The sequence below is a fragment of the Tachysurus vachellii genome, chromosome 16, assembly GCF_030014155.1.
Source record: "Tachysurus vachellii isolate PV-2020 chromosome 16, HZAU_Pvac_v1, whole genome shotgun sequence".
Lineage (NCBI taxonomy): Eukaryota > Metazoa > Chordata > Actinopteri > Siluriformes > Bagridae > Tachysurus > Tachysurus vachellii.
Window position 1 is genome coordinate 761,233 of NC_083475.1, and position 16,219 is coordinate 777,451.

Consider the following 16,219-nt stretch of genomic DNA (forward strand, 5'->3'; position numbering starts at 1 on the left):
AAACTGTCCACTCTCTCCACTGGGGTCCCGTTGATGTTTAGCGGTTGGTATGACCGCTCCTGCTTTGTGCTGAAGTCCACTATCAACTCCCAGTCTGTGTCATCCAAAGCATCCTGCAGAGCAGCCACCGATTGGTCAGTCCACCGCGCGACCTCCCTCTGAACTGGAGCTTCCTGTTTCTGCCTTTGTTTGTATACAGGCATGAGGAAGATGCCGTCATGGTCCGAGTTCCCAAATGGTGGACGTAATTGTGCCTTGTAGCTGTTCTTGAATGCTGGGCAGCAGTGGTCCTGTGTCCTTTCACCCCTAGTGGGGCAGGTGATGTGCTGCTGAAAGTTTGGTAGTGCGTGCTTGAGGTTGGCACTGCTAATGTCTCCCACCACAATGAGCGCAGTGTCCTAATGCTGTGTTTGGTGTAGCGTTAGTGTCTCATGTAAGTCCCATACTGCAGTATCCGTGTCTGCTTGAGGTGGAATGTAAATGGCACGGACTATGACTAAGCTGAATTCCTGAGGTAGATAGAAGGGTCGACATGGTCAGTAGTTCCAGATTTGGTGTGCAGGAATGTGAACGAGGAACGATGCTCGCGCTGTCGCACCAATGGTTGTTCACCATCAGACACACTCCACCTCCCCTTGACTTCCCCGACTCCAGTGTTCTGTCCATGCAGTCTGCTGGTTGCTTAATTTTAACCAGGTTTGGGGTGGTATCCAGAATCTGGTGTACTATAAGGGAAATGGTCCTGAGAAATACTCCTAAGTTCCAGATTTGGATATCCTACAGAAGGAGCTTATATGGAACTTTCATTGTCATCATTCTACTGCTCCTAGGTACATCAGGAGGTGTCAAAGGTGTAACTGTTTTTGAGGTTGCTAAAGACTCATACTGTTGTTAACCTAGCCTAGTCTTTCTTGTTATGCCTGTTGAGCTCTCTGATTGCTCATCTGTACCTCTTTGTCACAAATTGTTAAGTGACATGTACCTGTACAACAATGGTTGATGTTCTTTCTTTTTCTCGGCATGATGTAAACACATACTTGTCTGCTCCTGAACAATAATGTGCCCAAGGTTTTGCTTTTATAAGGCATCCCCTTTGAAGGATTAATCTTGAAACATCGGGCTGCCAATTACTCTCTTCAAGATTTTAGAAGTAGAAAATGTTCTTATTGTTTCACACATGGTTTCAGATTTTTTTGTTGTCAGCTGAAGTTATTTCTTTGTTTATCAAAGTTGGTAAAGACCACACAGTTGTTATTTGGAGCTAATAAATAAAAACATAGAATGAAGAAGGGTGTACCCTCTTTCTCCCATGACCGTTTATACCCCAACGTATGTATAAATATAATCCAATTGCACTGTACTATAATTAATTATCACTAACTATGAAATGCTTAAGATACAGGGACCAAAATAAATTATACCAGTTCACTTTAGAAACAATAGATGCTTGGCCAAGAACTGAACTTCAGTAAACAAAAAAGAAGTAATAAAAAATTATCTGACCTTCACCCTGAAGAGATCATCTTCAGATGCAGTACACACTGTTTCCTTCATGGCCTTCTCCAGCTCCTCCTCTGCAGTGAGGTCTCCTGATATTGCCCTCCGTATTTCTGGACCCATTTCATGCAGTGTACGCAGACCAGCCTACCTCACAAAGATTTTTAGAATAAGCCACATGCTTGTTTAATTATTTTCTTTTAAATGTTGTAACAATAAAAGTTTTACTTCACATGCATTGTATCATGTAATAATGCTTCTTAATAACTAATGAAATAGTATAAGGGGAATATGAAAGGTGAATAATGATTATTAAAGTGATTCAAACTAGTCATTCAATCAATAGTAACATTTAAAGTAGTCCAATCTCTTAGCACTCTAATATAAATCTGCTTAGGTTAATTTTTTGGTCTCGACTGTAAAATGTTCATTAAAAATATAAATTTATGATCAGAATTGCAATTAGATGCAATTAGAAGTTCCATGAATTTCTGTGAGCAATGTTCAAGAGAAGTTCTATGAGCAATGTTCAAGAATTTTACAGAAGACTGTGCTACCTGGTCACATGGAACTTACTGTACCATCTTTAAACTTCTATTAACATTTCAGTGGTTGTTGAGGGCATTTTTATAAAATATCAGGGGTAAGAATATGGGAGTGTTCTTATGATATTTCCAGTTGTTACATTGTCTTTGTCCAATTCTTGTGCAATGGCTTTAACTGGTTTCCTATCTTTCCTCAGCTGTGAAATATTTAGCTTTTCTCACAAGTAAACACAATCTGGGCAAAAACCAATGACAGGGAATAAAAGTATATGGCTATACAATATTGGAAATGAAGAAAAGCAGTACTCAGTGCTGGGAACCTCAAAGGGCTTATATTTAATATATGACTATTGTGCTTAAGATAGAAGAAAATAAATATCTATTTTTGTAATTTTTTTAATTGATTTCTCGGTGTGACAACAATTAAAGTTTTGAATCTTCAGTTCTGAAGAATCTCACCATCCCTGCAATTGAGAAGATCCCTTAGAGAATTGAGAAGCTGGTTATCATAAGGGTGGCATTATTAGTTGATCACCAGCATTTGGCTTTCCATTTTTATTTCATCAAACCAATGTTTTTCTTCTTGCTTTCAGGGTGCCTGCCATGTGCCTTTTATTAAGGAGTGGGGCCATTGAAAGCATGACTAATGGAGCCATGTTGACTAAGGATATGCAATTGTTGGACCTTATACACATAATTGTGACCCTTTCTTATAGTGTTCAATTAATTTAATTTGCAGATGACCTTAATATGCAGTGCTTTAGAAAAAGATTCTTCCTAAATACTTAATCGAAATACTTAGCTAAATGATTGAAACTCCTGTCCCTGAAGCATCCACATTTATTATAAAAGGTTTTGGTTGTTTCAGGGGGCTTTAGGACGGATGATGTGGAGAATGTTTGAACTTAAACAAGGCACATCTTCATTTATTCACTTTATGTCCCCTACAGCGTTATTTATGATACTGAGGAGGCACTAGAGAGCCCAAATGGCATTAAGCAGTATTTGTAATGGCTACTGGAGGTGATAAAGATTTCCTCTCATCCCCTTGACTGCTGTCCACAAGGATATAAGAAAGGTGAAAAGCACTGCAGAAGTCGAGCTTAAAGAAAATCTTTCAAAGCTTTCAATGGACAAGAAGACATTGATACCTTTTTCCTCCATGCTTGAGGAGCTGATGATTAATATTAATATATTTGCTTTTGTTTTATCTGTTCACTACTCCAAAAGTCTAGATCTTCATCCCGTTGATCACCTGCAAACTTCAGTTTTTTTCAGTCTTGGACTAGGGAGTATTCCTTACATGATAGACTTTTCAGACTGTGGTGATATAAGACAGAACTTAAGCACGGATCTTACCAGTGGACCTATTTTGGTACAACACAGAACCATAGTTATTGTCTTGTTTTCAGTTGAACTGTTGATCATCCATGGTAGTTAATTTGTGCTTACTGAATGTGTATGTGCATAAAATTGTTTGGACAAATGCTCATGGTACACTCCATTGTTTGGAAATCACAATGCTGAAAAATATATTCTCAGTAACTTGATGGCATGGTTGGTCCCATACAGGCTGGTTTGAGTATTTCAGAAACTGCTCCATACAGATACTATAGTTACACTGAATGGTTAAAAAAGCTGCTGATGTGAGAGGACAGAGGATCATGTTGAGTTGACAAGGAAGCTATGGTAACTAAATTATCCCCTGTGTACAACTGCTGCATGACACCCTAAACCTTAAAGATTATATGCTACAAGAGCAGAAGGCCATCAGGTCCCACTCCTGTCAGCCAACAATAGGAATGTGAGGTGATCGTAAACACAGGCTCACGAAAATTATATAGTAAATCTGGCCTTTTTTCAACCTTTACCTGTTCAGTTTTGGTGAGCCTACAGTATGCCACTGTATATCTATGTTTACTGGGTGTAACAGAGTAAATTCTAATAAATATGTAATATATCTATGTTTGTCATATACAGTATATGTAATATCAGTGTTATGCCCACCTGCAGAGAGAGAGCTGTTTTTGGAGGAACTTTAGCCACTAATCCCTGTTCTTTCCGTTTTTTAAACTTCCTGAAGTATTCTTGGATGAGGAATGTAGCATAGAACTTCCCAACTGTTACCTCATCATCTGGAAACAGAAAAAAGCATGGATATGGATATAAATATTGATAGGCATGATTCCATTCTCATTGTTGGGATTGTAGTTTCAAACTGTTTAAAGACCAAGAAGTAGCACAGAATGCAACATTACTGACCTCCTGCTGGTGGCACAACCTGGTCCAGTAACTTCATACTGGTCCTTTTCCAGATTTTTTTTACTATCGCCCTCAGTTCTTCATTTGCCTGCTCCAGATTACCTAATACCACACATAAAATGTTATTGCTCCTTGAATGTATATCATGAATGCTGTCTCAGTGCTACAGGATAGCTTAACCAAAGTTCTAAGAATGGTATCATATTAGCATATTATTTTATACCTTCAGTTTTAATGCGAAGGGCTGTGCGCACCAGGGCAAACAGAGTAGCATTAAACATTACTGTGCCATCACTGTTCAGAGGCATGTTCATGGACACCAGGCGCTGAAAAATTCAATCATATATACATATGTTGTGATTTATTTAAAAAAAAAAAGTATACATATGTGTCCAGCATAGGAATATAAATGTAAATATGTAATTTACATAATGCTTGTATACAAATGGCAAGCTTTATTGATGTAAAAATAAGTGACAAATTATGTTAGATCTTTTTCACCTTTAATGTGATGCAGCAACCAACAAAATTCAACTAAAAAGGTTTAAGGAAAAAACAAAACAAAAAACTTAAAGTAATTTAGTTGCATATGTGTTGCCACCCTTTTATAATGGGGCTTGGGACTGTGATCAGAATTAACCAGTCACATTCATTTTACATTTTACAAATGACTTGTTCTTATCTTCGGACCAAGACTGTATGTCCTTACTAGTTCTTGGATTACTGTAGTTTCCATTGTTATGCTGACAATACACAGTTATATATCTCATCAAAACCAGAAGAAATAGCTAAAGTGTCCAAATTAACTCAGTGTGTTAGAGGGACAAAAGATTGGATGAGCTGTAAATTTGTGTTGTTAAACTCTGATAAGACAGAAATACTACTTATAGGTCCAAAAACCAGTACACAGAAACTCACAATTCAACTTCCATTTAGAGAGATGTACTGTTCCTAGTAGCTCTACAGTGAAAGACCTGGGTGTTTATTAGACAGCAACTTGTCTTTTGAAAATCGTATCACCCATACTACAAAAACAGCCTTCTTCCACCTTAGAAATATTGCCAAGCTGAGAAACATCCTGTCTGTATCTGATGCTGAGAAGCTAGCTCATGCTTTCATGACCTCTAGACTGGACTATTGTAATGCATTACTAGGTGGTTGTCCTGCATCTTTAATAAATAGGCTACAGTTAGTCCAAAATGCAGCTGCCAGAGTTCTCACTAGGACAAGAAAGTATGACCATATAACCCCAATTTTATCATCTCTACACTGGCTACCTGTTAAGTTTAGAATTGATTACAAACTGCTGCTACTTACGTACAAGGCTCTTAATGGTTTAGCTCTCATGTATCTAACTAGTCTTCTAACACGTTACAATCCTTCACGCTCTCTGAGATCACAAAACTCAGGACTCCTGGTAGTTCCCAGAATATCTACTGTAAGTCTACTAAAGGTGGTAGAGCGTTTTCTTATTTAGCTCTCAAATTTTGGAATAGTCTTCCTGATAGTGTTCGGGGCTCAGACACACTTTCCCAGTTTAAATGTAAATTAAAAACTCATCTCTTTAGTCAGGCATACACATAATACATCCCATAATATTGTGCACTATTATATCAGATTTGCAAATATTATGAACAGCAGCTACATTAATTCCTCTCCACTGCTTCTCTCTTTCTACCCATCCCGAGGCATCCAGAAATTGTACCAGCACCGATCGTCTTCCATGCGATGAGGATTTTGGACCTCCACTGAGATGACACCGACTCTGAAAATCCTGAGGCATCTAGAAATCTACCAGCTCCAGTTAGACTCTGCGATACTATAGAGGAGATGTGATCTTTTGCATCAGTACAACATTTATCAGACTGTATATTTATAATCACACCCCCAGTGTCACCCATATGAGGATGAGGTTCCCCTTGAGTCTGGTTCCTCTTAAGGTTTCTTCCTTTACCATCTAGGGGAGTTTTTCCTCCCCACAGTCACCTGAGTCACCTCAGACTTGCTCATTGGGGATAAATACATACACATTTAAATATATCTAATATTAATCTTGAATTTTGCATTCTATTAATCTTTATATAATTCTTTATATTAACCTATTGTTCTATGTTTATGTTCTGTAAAGCTGCTTTGAGACAATGTCAATTATAAACAGCGCTATACAAATAAACTTGAATTGAATTAAACTTGAATTCAAAATCTTAAACACAGGAATTTTCATAGGCTGAATGATGTTCCTGACATTATCTTGTTTATAACTGAGAGCTGAAACTATGGTCTGAAACAACTTAAAAAGCATGGGCATGCTTGGAATATTTTTCCACTCAAACCAAACAAAGAACTCCATATCATCACTTATACACAAAACCTGTAGGCCTATTTTAGACAGCTAAAAATGATGAAAAAAAAACAAATTCCAGCATGATGAAGACACAAGCACAATTTCAGATCAAGAAAGGAATGGCTTCTGAAGATCAGTGTAGTAAAAGGGTGCAGTAAGAGTGCATATCTAATCCTATCAAAAACCCAAAGAAGTGCTTTAGAAATCTGATGGCTAAAACCAAGGGACCTTTTTCCCTAGAACCTCTGAACATGGATTTGCAGAGAATGTGCACATAGCAGGGTGCAATGTGCTCATGTTGGGAAAATAGCTTAATAGGTCAATAGGTCTACTGCCAAAGCATTCTCTTCTATAAAAACTCCTCTAAAAACACCTTAACCTAAACCAACAGCAATAAAGATAATTATGTTCAGATAAGGTTTGCCTTTTGTATATTTCAGGCTTCATGCCTTCCAGCTTAATGAAGAAATAAGCACAAATCCAATTCAACAAGCAATGGTTTCTGAATATCAGTTCTTTAGAACAGTGCAGTCAGAATACAGATGTGAATCCTATCAAAAATATGTGGAATGATTTAAGGAGTATGGAGGAATATGAGGTGCTGTATTATAACCAAAAGGTGCTTTAACAAAGTATTAGTTGATGGGTTTTTAGCACTTTTGCATACAGGCTATTAGTTTTTATTGTTTGTTGCTATATCACATTAGAGATGGAGTCTCACATATCTTTGTCCTATGTTATAAAATCCTGTAATTTCTACAAAGTATAGATGTTTTATATTCACCTTGATGTATGGATGGTTTTTAAAAATGTTTGCTAATTTACCTTGCAGGCCACTCTGTGTGGACAGAGTTTGCCAAACCCCAGGGGTGGCTGAATCCTTCTAAGCAATGTCACCACATCCAGATGCTTAATTCTTCCCCTGTTTTAAAACAGAATAAGCTTGGATCCATGGCTCCCAATATAAAGACCAAATGAACTCATTCAAATATTTCCCTATTATAAATTTGATCTCTGAACACATTTTGTTTGATACTAAAATATGTTGTGACACACATCACTAATTATAAATTACGTGCATTTAAACAAGCTTTTATGGGATTGTTGCAGGAGTATAACCATTGAAATATAACTTGCTGCAATGTAGAACGTAATGAATATGTATGTGAACATATTTATTTGTATTAAAAATATTTTGGATCCCCTTACCTGGCAGAAGCTACCAAGGTAAGATTTATATGGTATCTGGTAAAGTAAATCCACTTTAAATCAAGCAAAACAGTTTCTTCTGTAAATTTGCAGGCATGCTATGCATGCCATCTCTGTGGAGTCTAAGCGACATCCAAGCACAACTAAGTTTTACCATACATTTCATTGTAAACAAATGAACAGTGACTAACTTTGCCTCAGGGTCATACTCTGCCCAGATCCTCTTGAACTCATCAAGATGATGTGGTCCAAGTATAGACCAATCCCGTGTCAGGTAATCAAAGTTGTCCATTATGACAGCCACAAACAGGTTGATGATCTGTGGATCGAGAAGCAAACAGTGTGCTGCATCAGGAGTGGGGTTATAGAATTTATTATAATATAGCAAGTCTGACAACCCTGAAAGTAAACACAGAGAATATCACATTTCAATGTATAATTCAATTTCCACAAAAAGACATCATGCATGCCTCTAGACATATATCTTAACATCCATCCATCCATCCATCCATCCACTCATCCATCCAGGTGTACCACCTATCCTACAGAGGGAAGCAGGAAACCTGGAACTTAATCCCAGGCACAAAGCAAGGGACATCACAGGGCACATTCATGTAAAAACACACTACAGACAATTGAGAGATGGCAAAAAGTTTTTGGTTCTGGTGAACATACAAACGCCACACACAGAGTGGAGTTGGGAATTGAATCCTTAAACCCTGAAGAATGAGATCCACTAAGCCACCCCCTTTACATCCTAATTACCTAAGTAATAACACTGATTATCATTTTGTTTAAGATTTAAAAAAATCTACAGTACATACAGTGGGGAGAACAAGTATTTGATACACTGCCGATTTTGCAGGTTTGCCCACTTACAAGGCATGTAGAAGTCTGTAATTTATATCATAGGTACTCTTCAACTGTGAGTGGTGAAATCTTTGGCGAGAAGGCAACTGTTGGCACAATTATTTGAAAATGGAAGAAGTTCAAGATGACGGTCAATCTCCCTCGGTCTAGGGCACCATGCAAGATCTCACCTCGTGGGGTGTCAATGATCATGAGGAAGGTGAGGGATCAGCCCAGAACTACACGGCAGGACCTGGTCAATGACCTGAAGAAAGCTGGGACCACAGTCTCAAAGAAAACCATAAGTAACACACGCAGTCATGGATTAAAATCCTGCAACGCATGCAAGGTCCCCCTGCTCAAGCCAGCGCATGTCCAGGCCTGTATGAAGTTTGCCAATGACCATCTGGATGATCCTTGGCCAAGAATCTCCTTCCCTCAGTAAGAGCATTGAAGATGGGTCGTGGCTGGGTCTTCCAGCATGACAACGACCTGAAACACACAACCAGCGCAACTTGAGATGCTCCGTAAGAAGCATCTCAAGGTCCTTGAGTGGCCTAGCCAGTCTACAGACCTGAACCCAATAGAAAATCTTCGGAGGGAGCTGAAAGTCTGTATTGCCCAGCAACAGCCCCGAAACCTGAAGGATCTGGAGAAGGTCTGTATGGAGGTGTGGGCCAAAATCCCTACTGCAGTGTGTGCAAACCTGGTAAAGAACTACAGGAAACGTATTATCTCTGTAATTGCAAACAAAAGTGTCAGGGATGCAGGATAAAATAGACCCAAATGCAGGATAGCGTAAAAGAAAACGGGATTTATTAAATAAAAAACACAAAACATGACACAAGACACAGGACGCCAAAGGATATGAGATCAATGACGACAGAGGATTCCGGCGCTGCCATAGGCAACGCGGCACGGTTAAATACACATGACAATCAACACATAAGGGACAGGTGTGCAGAGGCGGGCAGGAAGAGACAAGGGCGGGGCAGACACGTGACACAAAACATAAACAGATGCACATGGCCAAAGTCCGGGCTGAGTCCTGACAAAAGGTTTCTGTACCAAATATTAAGTTCTACTTTTCGGATATATCAAATACTTATGTCATGCAATAAAATGCAAATTAATTACTTCAAAATCATACAATGCGATTTTCTGGATTTTTGCAGACTTCTACATGCTTTGTAAGTGGGCAAACCTGCAGTATCAAATCAGCAGTGTATCAAATACTTGTTCTCCCCACTGTATCTGTTTTTCAATAGAGTCAGCTTAGTTTTATTACTGGCAAAAAACCTGGTTACCTGAAAAGGAAACGAGATGCTGTGTAATGGCTTGATGCTATAGGAATGCCTCTTTGCAGTAGCTGAGACTGAAGCAGTTACATTTACAGCATTTGGCATACATCCTTATACAGAGCTATGTGCAAAAGTGCTTTGAAGTCTCTGTTTTTATATACATTAACACTGGTTCACTAGGTTACAGACTTAAAAGCTTTGTGAAAACACGTCAAACAAGCAAGCATCATTACAGTTTCTAATTGGCTGAAGAAAGTGCTATTGAAAAGCAATGCAGCATTTCATTGCCTTTTTAGGGAACCGGGTTACACACATAACCTGGTTTGGTTCCCTTCCGAGGCATTTTGACGATGCATAATGGCTATTCTGCTATAGGAATGTCAATAACAATGCCACCACATGGCAGCAGATGTCTGTCCCACAGGGTTCTGAGAGCTTCACAGGAAACTATGGGAGCAGAACCTTAACTAGCCCTGTGGGATTTGGGACCACATGTTGGTTTCCAAATTAAAGCTACAAAACCTGATAAATCTGTGCTTAAAGTGCCAGCCTGCAGCAGCACAAATATCATAGACAGTATTATCCACTACCTAATATTCCTCACCTGATTCCAATATCTCAGTAATCTCAGTCAAGTCAAGTCTTGTCTGTGTAGAACACAGTGTATTTGTACTATGTAATTACCTATACCTTATTTAACATTTAAACATTTTAGAACTTGAGAATAAAACAGAATATGTGCAATGCAGATAGCTAAACTGAATAGACTCTGTTATGCTACAGTGCGCATACAGAAAACTTATACACTATACAGAAAACTTATACACGGAAAATTGTGACATAAGCACACTTCGGAAGCAAGGTTAGCAATTTTCCAGAATTCATATCTAGCAACTTCCAAAAGCTTGGAAAAAAAGCTTTTTCCTAACCACACCATGTCTTGATAGTCCTCTATGACTAAAGTATTTTCAACAAGCTTTACTGGACAGTTATGAGCAGGAGGCACTCACCAGAAAGGCACAGAGCATGTAGAAACTGACAAAATAAATGATAGCAAAATGACTGCCACACTCTTCACTGGTAGGGGCCTCTTCAGATCCTTTTTCACATGGGCGGTTAGGAGAGCAGGCCAGCATTATCTCTTGCCAGGCTTCACCTGTTGCACATCTGAACATAGGCATACAACAATACACACCTGGTTACACAATGCAAAATCTTCTGATCAAGTAAATAAACAGAGCAAACGAGAAGACAGGATTCACCTGAAAAGCAGCAGCACAGCTTGTGGGAACGTCTGAAAATTGTTGTTTCGGTTGATCTGTGTATTGTCTCTCAGTGCTATCTTACCAAACATCTGTGGAGATAACAATAATTCTACTTATAGTAATAATACACCATAAAACCTGATAATTTATCTTCTATTGCAGCACCTTCAAAGTTTTCTGTGATATATACATTTCTGCATTTATAAACAGCAAAACACAATTGAGTATAATCAAGATGGCTTTTTTGCACAGCAGGAATCATCATCAGGGCACAAGCAGAAGTGTCAGGGATAGTGTGGACATTTTCCTGTCTGACTTCCTGAGGGCGACCTGGCAGGACTGTTTTGTATGGCTTTGTTTGCCTTTGTCATGTGCTTTTGTTGATGATTTGCTTTCCTAAAAAGTGCCTAGCCCCAACTGATCTATTGTTCTGTTTCGTGCCTTTTTGCCCTCACCTGTTTCCTCCTGATTAGTTACCCTTACTATACATGTTGTCTTTTGCTTTTATATGAAAAATTAGAAACTCGGAAGTCACATTATACTTTAGTCATATTGGTCAAATGGTAAAACTGTCAGCGACGCGGGGGTAAAAACGGACACAAATGCAGGACAGCTTAACAAAAACGGGGTTTAATAAATTAAAAAAAACAGAAAACAGGACACAGACAAAACCAGACATAAAGACAAGAGGATTACGCGCTGCACAATGCAACGCGGCTCAACTAAATAATACAAATAATCAATAAACATGAGGGACAGGTGTGTAGAGGCGGGGCGGAAAAGACAAGGGCGGGGCAGACACGTGAACATGAAACATAAACAAAAGGCACATGGCCAAAGTCCAGGCAGAGACCTGACAGAACCCCCCCTCAAGGCGCGGCTCCCGACGCGCCAAACCATCCTGACAGTCCCGACGGGTCCAGGAGGGGGAGCAAGGCACACGGCGAGGCAGGTGGGGGGAGCAAGGCACACGGCGAGGCAGGTGGGGGGAGCAAGGCACACGGCGAGGCAGGTGGGGGGAGCAAGGCACACGGCGGCGCAGCCAGAGTGGCCGAGCGACGTCCACAGCCGAACAGGAGGGCCGAGCGACGTCCACAGCCGAACAGGAGGGCCGAGCGACGTCCACAGCCGAACAGGAGGGCCGAGCGACATCCACAGCCGAACAGGAGGGCCGAGCGACGTCCACAGCCGAACAGGAGGTCCGAGCGACGTCCACAGCCGAACAGGAGGGCTGAGCGACGTCCACAGCCGAACAGGAGGGCCGAGCACAACCCCCGACGCACCACGGTCAAACCCAACACTCAGAACCAGGAAAAGGGGGGAGGGAGGGCGGAGAAAAAACAAAACCCACCACAGAACAGAAAAAAAAAATCCAGGGGGTAAAACACGGGCCTGCAACACCCCCCGCGGACAGGAAGTGGGGCGGCGTCCTCCACGGAAACCGGATGTGAAGCGACGCCCCCCACCGGACAGATGCGGGGCGATGTCACAGGACACCGAAAAAACAAAACAAAACTCGGGCTGGTGACACGGCCCGCAACCAGGAAGTGAGGTGGCGGCCCCGCGGAAAAGCCGGAAGCGGAGCGGCGTCCCCCACCGGAAAAATGCGGACCGATGTCACCAAAACCCGCAAAGTCCAGGGAAAAAAAAAAAAGAAAAATGCTCCCGAGCGGCCGGTCCAAGCTTCAGCTGTCCTGCTGGGTCCTGGTCTGGCGGAATCCTTCTGTCAGCGACGCGGGGGTAAAAACGGACCCAAATGCAGGACAGCTTAACAAAAACGGGGATTTAATAAATTAAAGAGACACGAAACAGGACACAGACATAACCAGACATGACGACGACAGGAGACAATAGGATTCCGCGCTGCATGAAGCAACGCGGCTCAATTAAATAATACAAATAATCATTATACACAAGGGACAGGTGTGCAGAGGCGGGGCAGAAAAGACAAGGGCAGGGCAGACACATGAACATGAAACATAAACAAAAGGCACATGGCCAAAGTCCAGGCAGAGTCCTGACAAAAACAGGGCTTGGTGGCACACAATAGCATGCATAAAACAGCGAGTATAAATATACAGACTAAACAGGTACCAAGTAAGAATATTTGGTATAACATGGCAGTGTACTGTAGAAAGAGACAAGCAATGTAAATAAAGAATATTATAATAAAGTGTTATGCTCTAAGGGGACTCATGACAGAGATTTTCACTTCAAGGTTAGGTTTCGCTATCATCAATTTAGCTATTCCTTCCCCATTTTGACCATTTGTTCAGCTACCAGGGATGTTATTAGGGAATAATTAGGGAACATCATTAGAAGACATGGGATTAGATTCCATTGCTATGCTGATGACACACAATTATATATCTCATCAAAACCAGATGAAATAGCTAAATCGTCCAAATTAACTCAGTGCCTTAGAGAGATAAAAGACTGGATGAGCTGTAACTTTCATTAAACTCTGATAAGACAGAAATACTACTTATAGGTCCAAAAACCAGTACACAGAAACTCTCACAATTTAACTTCCAATTAGAGGGTTGTACTGTTGCTAGTAGCTCGACAGTGAAAGACCTGGGTGTTATATTAGACAGCAACTTGTCCTTTGAAAATCATGTCGCCCAAACCACAAAAACAGCCTTCTTTCACCTTAGAAATATTGCCAAGCTGAGAAACATCCTGTCTCTATCTGATGCTGAGAAACTAGTTCATGCTTTCATGACCTCTAGACTGGACTATTGTAATGCATTACTAGGTGGTTGTACTGCATCTTTAATAAATAGGCTACAGTTAGTCCAAAATGCAGCTGCCAGAGTTCTCACTAGGACAAGAAAGTATGACTATCTAACCCCAATTTTATCATCTCTACACTGGCTACCTGTTAAGTTTAGAATTGATTACAAACTGCTGCTACTTACGTACAAGGCTCTTAATGGTTTAGCTCCCATGTATCTAACTAGTCTTCTAACACGTTACAATCCTTCACGCTCTCTGAGATCACAAAACTCAGGACTTCTGGTAGTTCCCAGAATATCTAAGTCTACTAAAGGCGGTAGAGCGTTTTCTTATTTAGCTCCCAAACTCTGGAATAGTCTTCCTGATAGTGTTCGGGGCTCAGACACACTTTCCCAGTTTAAATGTAGATTAAAAACCCATCTCTTTAGTCAGGCGTACACATAACACATCCCGTTATATTATATTGTGCACTATTACACTAGACCTGCACATTTTTATGAACAGCAGATATGTTAATCCCTTTGCACTGCTCTTCTCTTTTTCAACCCATGCCAAGACACCCAGACATTGTACCAGCTCCGATCATCTTCCGTGCGATGAAGTTTTTGGATCTCCGCTTAGATGAGGCCGACTCTGTGAGAATCCTGAAGAAAACATCTACAGATCTACCAGCTCCAGTTGGACTCTGTGATACTAAGAGGAGATCTGAACCCCATGTGATCCCTACACCAATACAACATTTGTCTGATTGTATATTTGGAATCACACCATCTAGTGTCACCCATATGAGGATGGGTTCCCCTTTGAGTCTGGTTCCTCTCAAGGTTTCTTCCTTTACCAATCTAAGGGAGTTTTTCCTTGCCACTGCTGCCTGAGTCACCTCAGACTTGCTCATTGGGGATAAACACATATACATACACACGTACACACACACTGTGAACTATATATATTTTGAATTTTGAATTTTTATCATATTAATTCTCTATATTACTCCTTATGCTTATCTTCTGTTCTATGTTTACGTTCTGTAAAGCTGCTTTGAGACAATGTCCATTGTAAAAAGCGCTATACAAATAAACTTGAATTGAATTGAATTGAAATGTTGAGGGTGGCTTTAAGCAATGTCTACAGTGGAGCCATAAGGCAGAGTGGCCTTCTCAGTTGAGATGTGCAGAGGTGCTGATATATTTTTTAATTTAGTTTTTTTTTTACCTTTATTTTACCAGGAAGTCTTATTGAGATCAAAAAAACTTTTTCAAGAAAGACCTGGCCAAGGTAGCAGCCATACATAAACAACATATTAAATGCTGCATACAAGGTAGCAGCCATACGTAAACACAACATAGTAAAAACATACATACATACAATCATACAAAAATCATTTAAATACAAGGACCTCTCAAGAAAAACAACTACATGTCTCCTTTACCACATTTTTTATGATGGTCTTAAATGTATTTATTGATATACACATTTCTAGTTTAAGATCTTTTTGCAAGTTATTCCATGCCCATGGTGCATAGTATCAAAATTAAGTTTTCCCCAAATCTGTCCAAACCCAGGGTACATTAAAAAGCAACCACTTGGAGGAGCTTTAGCTGATAACTAGCAGAATTGAGACAGAGGAGGTAAGCTGGAAGTTTACCTAGCATGGCTTTATATATATGTAACCCCTTTTTCAGGGTTAAACTACAACATATATAGAAATGGCGCAGCAGGAGCCTGGATTCTCAGCGGTGAAATGGTGAACTGGCTGATCTCCCTGTACTTATGTAGAATTACTCTAAAGCCCAGAATTAGTATTTGTGGTGGTAAACGAAGAAACTCCATTACTATCCAGTAGCGCGGTGCCTCCACTGGTGATTACTACACTTACTGATAGTGAGCAGTGCGTAATATATGTCACCAGAACATGAAAAATACAGTAAGAGTACAATGTCCTAAACTTGGTGTGCGTGCGCGTGTATGTATGCGTGTGTGTAGGTGTGCGTGTGTGTATGTGGGTGTGTGTATGTGTGTGGGAATGAGTTGCCACTACACCCAGTTATAATAACATAGAAACAAATAAGAGTTTATTAATTTACTGCAATAATCAGACTGCAGCTTCAATGTCAATGACTTCAAATGAAATAAAAAGGTCATGTAAAACAATGCCTTTGGATAGCAAATAAACAACAAATGTAATAGTTCTCAAAACGCTTGTCGTTG

The 16,219-nt window shown here is 40.2% G+C and overlaps 1 protein-coding gene across 2 annotated transcripts in view; it reads right to left on the reverse strand.

The window, feature by feature from the left end:
• cacna1c (calcium channel, voltage-dependent, L type, alpha 1C subunit) overlaps positions 1–16,219 on the reverse strand; it is a 156,420-nt gene that overhangs the window by 22,796 nt on the left and 117,405 nt on the right. For both annotated transcript variants that reach the window (XM_060889293.1, XM_060889292.1), the window contains 8 exons: positions 11,270–11,361; positions 11,018–11,174; positions 8,049–8,176; positions 7,474–7,570; positions 4,528–4,630; positions 4,305–4,406; positions 4,050–4,177; positions 1,504–1,644 (listed from right to left, as the gene is read on the reverse strand). In XM_060889293.1, coding sequence (XP_060745276.1) covers positions 1,504–1,644; positions 4,050–4,177; positions 4,305–4,406; positions 4,528–4,630; positions 7,474–7,570; positions 8,049–8,176; positions 11,018–11,174; positions 11,270–11,361 — 948 coding nt within the window. The remainder of the gene's footprint in view (positions 1–1,503; positions 1,645–4,049; positions 4,178–4,304; positions 4,407–4,527; positions 4,631–7,473; positions 7,571–8,048; positions 8,177–11,017; positions 11,175–11,269; positions 11,362–16,219) is intronic.